Below are 10363 nucleotides of genomic sequence, written 5' to 3' on the forward strand. Positions count from 1 at the left end.
GTACTCACAACTACATAGATAAAAGTGTTGAATTTGAAAGTGTTGGGTTTTTTTTTTTTTTTGTTTAGTACTTTTTTCTTATAAAAGATGTCGAAATATATTTAAATGCACAAATAACATATTATTTTTTTTGAGGAATTTATTATGTTGCTCTTCAATAAACGAGTTTAGTATTAGAATGTTTATTTCAAATCGTAAGCTTGACTTCTACACGTCTCGGGTCGAAAAGTGTGAAATTTTAATAAATATAAAATTAGAGGTCTTCAATTGAAAAAATATAATTGCATGTAAATATCATATTTTTCTACTATTGGACAAGTTTAGAGGAATATAAGTTTGGAAGTCCATAACACGATTTGAAAATATTAAGGTGCATGAACTGAAAGGCTATTTGAGTAATTTCACCTTCAAGTTCTGTCGTGTTCTTGACATTTGAAATATTGGGTCATATACTTGCAATTTCCTCCACAAAAACCTATTTTTCACGCAGACACCCCCAATTACCGAACCCCGAAACTCCTAAGACGCAACGGGGCAACACCGAAACGCCGACCAGCCACCCGCCGCTCTTTGCCTCAACAGTTGATCGCTAGCCACGCCCAAGCCAAACCAATCTAAACCCTCCTTGTGACACGTCTAATCTCACTGTGCTCGCATCGCAAGTCTTCTGCTACATTTCTTTGATAGTTTTTCTGAAGCCGCTCTGTTATCGTTCTGACTTTTGACTTTGCTTGCAGGTTTCTTTCTTTCTCTTTTCTGGGTTTAGTTTTCTCGTGCCCTGAAAAAACATGGTAAGTTACTCTCAACTATCCTTGCCCCCGCTGTTTGGTTGCCCAGAAAATATGAAAACGAAAACTATGTCATAAATTCATTGTGTTTTATTTTATGTTTTTGGGTTGTCTTCTCTTTTTGTGTTGTATGGGCTTTGCAAAAACTAAAACAAAATCAATGCATAAAAGTTATATTTTCTCAGGTACCCATTGAAGCATTGAGGTTGCTTTTGGTTTCCATTCATGAATTTATTTCAGTAACTTTTTTTTTCCTCTTCCTTATTTGCAGCTTCCCCTTTCTCTACTTAAAACTGCACAAGGCCATCCAATGGTAAGGGATTTGCTTTGGTGTATATTCTTTTCAATGAATATTGTGTCAGTTTTTATTTTTTAGTTTGGGTTATAAATTTTGGGTTATAATCATAAGTTTTGGTGAATTTCTGTTATAATAGTTAGTAGAACTGAAAAATGGGGAGACTTACAATGGACATTTGGTCAATTGTGATACTTGGATGAACATCCATCTTCGTGAAGTCATCTGTACATCTAAGGTACCGTATGCTTCTATCTAGCTCTTATATTTTTCTTGCTAAATTTCTATATTTTGGAGTGTGTTTTGTTTGATTATCTAAAGATTGTTGGCTTACAAGTTCATGAGTAGGTTTTTATTGAAATTTTGTTATGTAGGATGGAGATAGATTTTGGAGAATGCCTGAATGCTATATTCGGGGGAACACAATCAAGTATCTTCGAGTTCCTGATGAGGTATATGATATATCAAGTTATTTGTTGTTTTATCTTTGTTTTGGTGGATGCTTCTTTTCTTTTTGGTTCATTCAACAGAGGCTTCTTTGTCTGAAGCAAGTCAGTTTTTCAGTTAATGCACTAAAAAATAACCACCAATAAAATAATTGTTCCTATTGAAATTGGTTCCACCTGCCCATACCTCCTTAATATTTCACCAAAATATGAAATAAACCATGCTGTTATTGTCTCAAGGTCAGCTTAAAACACATTTCGATGGTGCTTGAATGATAATATTACGCTGTCCTCTTTGGTAATAGTTCTTTCGGTTCACAGATCTCCAGAACTAGTACTGCTGCGTAACAGAATTTTCATGAAAGTTTTTTGGCGGGGAACTGATGTGGAATATTGTGTATTTGATCTTCGCATAGATTGCTTTGGTTCTGAATTGCTTTTCAAGTAGTTTATAATATGTGCGATTGCTTCATGTTCAGGTGATTGATAAAGTTCAGGAAGAAACCAAGAGTCGATCAGGTACCTTTTTCTCTCCTGTACTTCCAAGTATTGTGCTTGTTATTACTATTTAAGTACTCAGCTTGTTCCAAACACCCACCTCCACCATTTTTTTTGCTCTTATTTGTGCACATAAATAATTTATCTTGCACTTGGCGCACACTGTCTGAGCCCTGCAACAAAGTAAATTTGGAAAATTTGGGCTTTTTCAGATCGTAAGCCACCTGGGGTTGGGCGTGGTAGAGGAAGAGGCCGGGAAGATGGTGCGAGTGGAAGGCAAACAAAAGGCATTGGGCGTGGTCTGGATGATGGTGGTGCTAAGGGAGCAGGTGGAGGCCGAGGCAGGGGTGGGCCTGGTGGAAAGCCTGGTGGGAGCAGAGGTACTTAAAATGTTGAATCAACAAATTATGTTTTGTATTCATTTTGTGAACAACCTGGTTTGCAGCAAATACACGGTTGTTACCAGCTTATATTTTTGAATTTAATTTCAGGGGGAGGGCGAAGTCGAGGGTAGTCTGCTATTGAACACCATAGGGCAAGCTTGCTATTTTTTTTTAAGGTATTTTTGCCCCATCTTCTAATATTGTTGATTTTTATTACCAAATGTATTAAGGGTTGTAGCATAGAACTAGATTAAGCTTGTATTTTGGTTTCTTTTCATTGTCGTTTCAAATTGTCAAGACGTGTTCATCCAGTTAGTTTTAGAACAGGGCCTTATAGTCACCTTTGGTTATTCAGTTGTGGTGAAAATGTGGCTTGTTTGCCAATTGCATATAATTTTGTTTTCAACTCTCTGAAAATCAACAGCTATAAAGAGATGATGAAAGCTCACTCCACAACTTAAACTAGTGATTGTGTAATTTAGAGATCTTCATCTATCTTTGAAACTGGCCTCTTGCAGGGGAGGAGCAACAAAACTGCAGGTTAAATGTACAAGCTTAATTAAAACTATATTAATTAATCATCGGATCCGCTAATGTGTTATACTTTTCACAAAAGAGAATGGATACAATATAAGGAAATTCGAGATATGATTTGTAGTTTTTTCCTATGACAGTTCAAGGTTCTAAAAATTTGAATATTGAAGACAAGAAATAGCAACCAGGGTGTCACTTTTGAGCCTCCAAAAGTTTTAGCTAGCTATATTTAAGACTTATTTGATATTAAGGTGTTGTAATTTTTAAATTATTACTGCTGTAGAAAAAAAGGTTATAATTATAAAATAAAATTTAATAATATGTAGTAAATATAATTTTTAAATAATTATTTTGATAAAATTAGTAAATATAAAATAATATTTTCATCATACAAGTGTAAAATTAAATCAACTCAGTTTTCAAACTAAATTAGTTAATGTTTACTAAATATTTTAGTACTTAGTTTTGAAGTTACAGCTGTCTAACTTCAGTACCAAACTAATCCCTAAAAGCATACGAATGACCTCAACAATTGCCCATTATCTCGCCGAAGATGAGGCAAAATTACCAAGACATGAAACTAGCTAAGTAATCTTGAAAAGGTTTTAAGAGTCTATCATGTTCATATTGTACTGTTTAGATTCAATGATGCTATGTTTGGAAATAATAAAGCTTAATAATTAACTATCATTGGATATCAAATAATAACATGTTATTTGCTACATCAGTTGAGATATAAACTAAATATCTCAATTAAGTGTATTATTATTGATTTATATTTACTCAACAAACCATAACACTAAGGATCCCAACTATTACCAAGTAACATTTGAGTCCTACTTGCCACATCATCTTAGTCAATGATAATTATGAAACAATCATGAATTATAATCTCACCCTATTCATAATAAAATATTAATAATTGGATGTCAGCTAGTTTTTTTCGTAAAATCACTCAAGCGGAAATAAGAGTAATTCGAACCCCCGGCCATGTGAATGGAAAAGAAATTAGATTACCATCAGGCTATAACTAAAATTTTGAGATTACAATAGTGATTCCTAGCATTAGTCGCAAATACAAACAAACACTACCTAAATTTAACCCCCCTTTCTTTTCTTTTTTTTTTTCCCCTTTTCCCATTTTTTGAAAAGCTTCTAATTCTTTTCCGAATAATCTGAAACATGTTGCCTATCCGGAAATAATAACACTCCGTAAAGAGATGGTGGTTTTAGCTACGTTGGTAATTAATAAACTTTTGCTTAATGATCTTAATGATCATCAATGGCTTAATGATCTTAATTACCTAATGCGCGACGATGCAACTGATAATTCTACTTTATTACTTTGCCCTCATCCAATTAAAATCACTAATATTATCAATCGACAATTATTATTATTATTTCCATATTTTTCAATATATATTGGTCCGTCATCTGACGTTACACTGGAAGACTTAATAAGAAGTTGAGTCTCTGGTGATTAAATTAATTGAAAATGCATCGCAGTACTGTTATTGACTTTTAACTTAGTTTTTTCTTTCTTTTTCTTTTTTGGATGGATATTGACTTTTAAATTATTATAACAGAAACTAGCAAGAACCTGTTGTGTGCATGAATTTTCCATGTATATATACTAAAGTATACTACACTTGGTTAAAAAATTAATGTGACAATTTTTTATTGCCGACGTGATATTTCTTTTAGATATTTTCAAATTTAGCATCAACTCTGAATTTTCAAAATTAGGAAATGTCCACACTTTAAAGAATTGTTAATGTTGATTACTGATCATATGAGTGTAACGTAGAATATATATATATATATAAAGTTAGGACTTGAGAAGGTGACGTGACATCACCATTTCTCATCTTTGTAGATTCTCTATTATCTAATAAATAGAGAAACTTTCTTTTAGATTTGGCTTTTCATCTTCTCATAATTAATTTGATTGTTATTATACAATAACAATTATGTAAAGGTTTTAATGAGGCATATTCTTTGTAATGAACATTCAAGGGGGAGTGTTATGAATTTATTAAAATAAATGTAGATGTTCATAACATATATCTCTTAGTCTCCCCACTATCTCTCATTAGCAACTTTAGCTTCCTTATAACTCCCACTATCTCACAATGAATTATGATCCATAATTTTTCATTAATTTCATGGAGTGATTATGTAACTATAAAATGAGAGCTCATCTTTTTGTTTTATATACACACAATTGGAATGAATAAAATCACTTTTTAATATATTCTCTCATTTTATTCTTTATCTTGCGTTTCTTCTTTATTTTTATTTCTGGCTAATAGCTTCTATATATATATATATATATATATAAAGCTGGGACTTGAGTAGGTGATGTGGCATCACCATTTCTCATCTTTGTATATTTTCTATTATCTAATAAATAGAGAAAATTTCTTTTAGATTTGGCTTTTCATCTTCTCATAATTAATTTGATTGTTATTACACAATAACAATTATGTAAAGGTTTTAATGAGGCACATTCTTTGTAATGAACATCCAAGGGGGAGTGTTATGAATTTATTAAAATAAATGTGGATGTTCATAACATATATCTCTTAGTCTCCTCACTATCTCACATTAGCAACCTTTAGCTTCCCTATAACTCCCACTATCTCACAAGGAATTATGATCCATAATTTTTCATTAATTTCATGGAGTGATTATGTAACTATAAAAGGAGAGCTCATTTTTTTGTTTTGTACACACACAATTGGAATAAATAAAATCACTCTAATAATATATTTTCTCATTTTATTTTTTATCTTACGTTGCTTCTTTATTTGTATTGCTAGCTAATAGCTTTTTTTATTTTTTTATAAGGCTGCCTCATCTTAAAAAAAAATCAATTCATATTTTTTATCAGTTTCATCAAGTATAAAGTAAGAAAAAAGGATAATACTAAATTCTTTTTTTAAAGCCGCGTGAAACGCAGTTATATTTTCTAGTATATATATAAAGCTGGGACTACAAGAGGTGATGTGGCATCACTATTTCTCATCTTTTTATATTTTTTATTATCTAATAAATAGAGAAATTTTCTTTTAGATTTGACTTTTCATCTTCTCATAATTAATTTAATTGTTATTACACAATAACAATTATGTAAAGGTTTTAATGAGGCATATTCTTTGTAATGAACATCCAAGGGGGAGTGTTATACATTTATTAAAATAAATGTGGATGTTCATAACATATATTTCTTAGTCTCCTCACTATCTCACATTAGCAACCTTTAGCTTCCTTATAACTCCCACTATCTCACAAGGAATTATGATCCATAATTTTCATTAATTTCATGGAGTGATTATGTAACTATAAAAGAAGAGCTCATCTTTTTGTTTTGTACACACACAATTGGAATGAATAAAATCACTCTATAATATATTCTCTCATTTTATTCTTTATCTTGCGTTGCTTCTTTATTTGTATTGCTGGCTAATAGTTTTTGTTGTTTTTTATAAGGCTACCTCATCTTAAAAAAAAAATCAATTCATATTTTTTATCAGTTTCATCAAGTGTAAAGTAAGAAAAAATGATAATACTAAATTCTTTTTTCAAAGCCACGTGATGCGCAGTTCTATTTTCTAGTTGTAAATATGTAGGTAGAATCCAAATCAACTTTTTTTAACTTTCTACATTTCTCAAGATTCAAATTTGAGTGATTAATTAAATAAAATTATTTGAAAATCACTCACCATGGGAACATTCTCATACATACTTTCTCTAGTATCTCTCAACTAATCAAGTAAGAGTAACTATGCACACGAATTTATGATAAGTAGATGGCCACATAATATTGATTGGAAGAATGATAAAACTAAAGCTTATTATTTATGTTTACTAGTCTATATAGTACAATAGATACTTGGAATACAACAATTTATTTATTATGGAAAATGGTTCACAATATATATATTGTTTACAGGATATGTGTAAATGAATTTTCATGGAGCTAGCATGTATATGCCGCTGGATCAATTAATGAACAAAGAAAATGAAAGAAAGCTATAAAATTAAAATCGAATAATAATGTCCACTGAGATAAAATATCTTGTATCAAGTTCATATCACACGATACTCTTGGTAAGAAGAAAGTAAAATCAATCATCTGATTGGTGATGACGAGGACGACGTGAAACTGCAGATCAATTGAACAAAAAAAAAGGTGAATTATTCTTAAAGATATAATTAATGAAGCAAATATATACATGCAGCTGCATGTTTTATATGTATAAATATGTTTAAGCAAATCAATTAAGTACCTACTCTAGAAACTTTTTCCAGTAGGAGTCACTGGTTTCATCATCAATGAATTTCTCCCAGGCTTCATATGCTGCAAAGTGATGATCAGTTTGGCTGAGACTCGGAGTCTCATCACAAGAAGCATTAACCATTGGCGGGAGCTTGCATTCTTGTTGAATATTATGACCGTAAGAACTATTCTCATTACTAATAACATCATGATCACTCAGACCTTCAAACTGCTCCAGCCCAGCTTCGAACCATGACAACGAATTGATCTGAGCCTCGAGTTCACCAGTTGTTTGAGGGCTCGAACCAGGGTTCTGCAAAGTGGCTTGAGCCATTACATTTTGAAATGGCTGATTTAGATTATCAAACCCTAATGCACCAGAATAATTCCCAACGTTTGGAATAACTGCGCTTGTATTCATAAGCTCCAAGAGGTTTTGCAACAATTCGATTCTGGCGAGTTGGGTTGCATCTGTTTGTAATTTAAGAGCATTATTATTACCAAAAGGACTCGTACTCAAATTTCCAAATGGTGATGAATAAAGCGTCTGAGGAAGGTTCAGAAATTGACTGAGGTCAACTCTCGGCTTGTGCGTGATAGGATCAATTCCCATTTGAAGAAACTTTTTTCTTATGTGGGTGTTCCAAAAGTTCTTGATCTCATTATCCGTTCGTCCAGGAAGATGGCTAGCAATCCTCGACCACCTATGAAAAATAGAAAAAGAAACCCCAATCGTCACTTGACCAAAAACTTAACCTGACAGGAAAAAGTTATTTGCATTAATTATCATTAAAGAGAAGTCTTACTAAATAATTTCAATAGAATAAATATGCATGTTGAATGAAAAGTACTTGTTTCCGAGAACAGAATGAAGATTTATGATGATACGCTCCTCCTCCTCGGAAAATCTTCCTCTCCTAATATCAGGCCTCAGATAATTTGTCCATCTGAGTCTGCAACTCTTTCCACACCTATTCAAGCCAGCTAACTTGGGAAGAGCATTCCAACTTCCATGGCCATGCCTGCCGATGTAATCAACAAGCTTTTGATCTTCCTCCGGAGTCCACGGTCCCTTCTTTAAGCTTCTGCTTTCATCACAACATGGAGATCTACCCATTTTTGCAAATTAATGCACTTAACAAATGGATGAAGAAACGAGCGATAGAGATTTTAATTATGGTTTTGATTACTATTGAAATGTTGGTTTTCAGATACAAAGTATATGTTCAGTGTTTGGGAAATGAAGGTTTTGATTTTTAAATAGGCGGATGGGATCCATCCAATCCAAAGGATGAGGTCATTCTAGCGGATTCATTTTTTAAATAAAATAACTTGACATTCAATTAGTTTCCAAAATCCAAGTATTGAAGGGGAAGTCGCAGCCAGCTACCAACTTGTCATTTTTCGACATCATAATAAGGATTAGGTGATGGCGTATCTGCAGGTGATATATAATTTATATATATTAGTGTTAATTAAAAATTATTTACGTTAATTTTTAGACATTTGTATTAAAATTTTAGAGGGCTAATTATGTAGAGGGCATGCATTTTGAATTTACATCATAATTTATATGAAAATGCGGATGATCAATTAATGCCATTGACCAAAACAGTGCGTTATTTTAGATCATATACAACGATAGGGTTTTCATTTTATTACATATTTGCTTGTGTCAATATTATGTAATTATTGTTATAAAATTATGTCTAGTCTTGGGTTTAAGAGTATTCTTGTGTATTGTAAATCTCATGGAAATATTCTCAAAGATATTTTAGATACGTTTTAGCAAACTAGAGTACCCCTCTTTGCAGCAATATCACACAGTTTCAATTTAAGACAATTAAGAGCCTTCTTGGCACTATAATGGGGTAGCTGTGGGTTAAAAGTTGCTGTTATAAAATATTTGGTAAACACTTATAATCATGGCTTTTAAGTCAAATTGAATCTATCCAATAGTTATTTGAAGAAAAACTTGTAATATTTTTTATGGTTTTATGAAAAAATATATAATTTGTAGATCATATACCAAATGCAATGTACTTTTACATCACGGTTATAGATTTTTTTCATCACAACACTGGCTTAAAAGTTGTAGCTCGTCCATATCAAATAAGCCCAAAATCTAGTACTTAAGAATCAATTATGCCAATGGCATTAGGTTTTACTAATTTATTTGATAATTTCAGAGCTTTTCTTTTCTTATTGTATTTAGTTATGACTTTTCTTAGGAGTAATGCTCATTATCTTTCCGATTTGATTGTTTACTCATTCATTTATTTAATTAGTCAAGGTGTAATAAAAAAAATATAATTCCAACTTCATTGTTATCTTCAATATCTATTATTTTTTATAAGAAAAATTAGCTAGATTTCTTAAATTAAGTTTCTGTTTATTTTTTTTAAGTCCACATACTCATCATCACACTGATCATCAGATTTGTCATTTTGTACAATCATGAAACTTTAACAATATTATTCTAAGTTCAAAACAAGCAGCAGTCTCTAACGCCTGCTCTTTCAATGCATCCATTTTTGCATGTGGTTGATCACCCGTTCACCAAAAATACAGTCTTTTGAAGGCCATATTTTTCACATTGAATCATTCAAATTTAACAAGCAGCAGGTGGGTGGGGGGGAGATCAAAGTAAATAAACATGTGACACATAACAATGGCAGATGATTTAGGTAGGTTTATAGATATGCATGTATCAGTATCATGTATGAGATCATAAACTTGCTTCTTTTTTATAAAAAAAAAAAAAAAAAAAAAAATTCTTGTATAAGCACGCGTATCCTTTTGAATTGAATGAATTAACTAAAGAAATTAACACTTCCCAATTTTTTTTCTTATTTTCGAAAATTATAATATAATAATTGTGTGAAGTTTATCCGAATAAGGAGAAAAGATTAGTATTTAATTAATAAAAGAATGTTATAACCGTGTGAAGGATTTTACCTGCTTCTTTGATCCAGAAGCTGCTTGGTCTACAAGCATATGTTACCTAGTTGACAATATATTGCTGAAATGTGCATTTGTTTGACAAAAAATATTACTTATCAAACTTCATTTCCTGAGTTTTGAGATATTCGTATGCCACCGCTAGAATTTAAGGAACAAGCCACAAGAGCAGCTTC

General features: G+C 31.8%; 2 protein-coding genes across 2 annotated transcripts; one reads left to right on the plus strand and one right to left on the minus strand.

Moving 5' to 3' along the window:
• Positions 1-438: 438 nt before the first annotated feature.
• On the plus strand, positions 439-2893 carry LOC18042148 (probable U6 snRNA-associated Sm-like protein LSm4). Its single transcript, XM_006432727.2, has 8 exons — positions 439-658; positions 738-791; positions 1060-1101; positions 1223-1321; positions 1458-1535; positions 2009-2048; positions 2240-2407; positions 2519-2893. The coding sequence occupies exons 2-8, from the start codon at positions 789-791 to the stop codon at positions 2539-2541; spliced, it is 453 nt and encodes a 150-aa protein (XP_006432790.1). The 5' UTR covers positions 439-658; positions 738-788; the 3' UTR covers positions 2542-2893.
• A 4343-nt stretch (positions 2894-7236) lies between these two features.
• On the minus strand, positions 7237-8343 carry LOC18042149 (transcription factor MYB39). Its single transcript, XM_006432729.1, has 2 exons — positions 8078-8343; positions 7237-7930 (listed from the first exon to the last, which is right to left on the minus strand). The coding sequence occupies exons 1-2, from the start codon at positions 8341-8343 to the stop codon at positions 7237-7239; spliced, it is 960 nt and encodes a 319-aa protein (XP_006432792.1).
• Positions 8344-10363: the final 2020 nt, after the last annotated feature.

The sequence above is a fragment of the Citrus clementina genome, unplaced genomic scaffold, assembly GCF_000493195.1.
Source record: "Citrus clementina cultivar Clemenules unplaced genomic scaffold, Citrus_clementina_v1.0 scaffold_5, whole genome shotgun sequence".
Taxonomy (NCBI): Eukaryota; Viridiplantae; Streptophyta; class Magnoliopsida; order Sapindales; family Rutaceae; genus Citrus; species Citrus x clementina.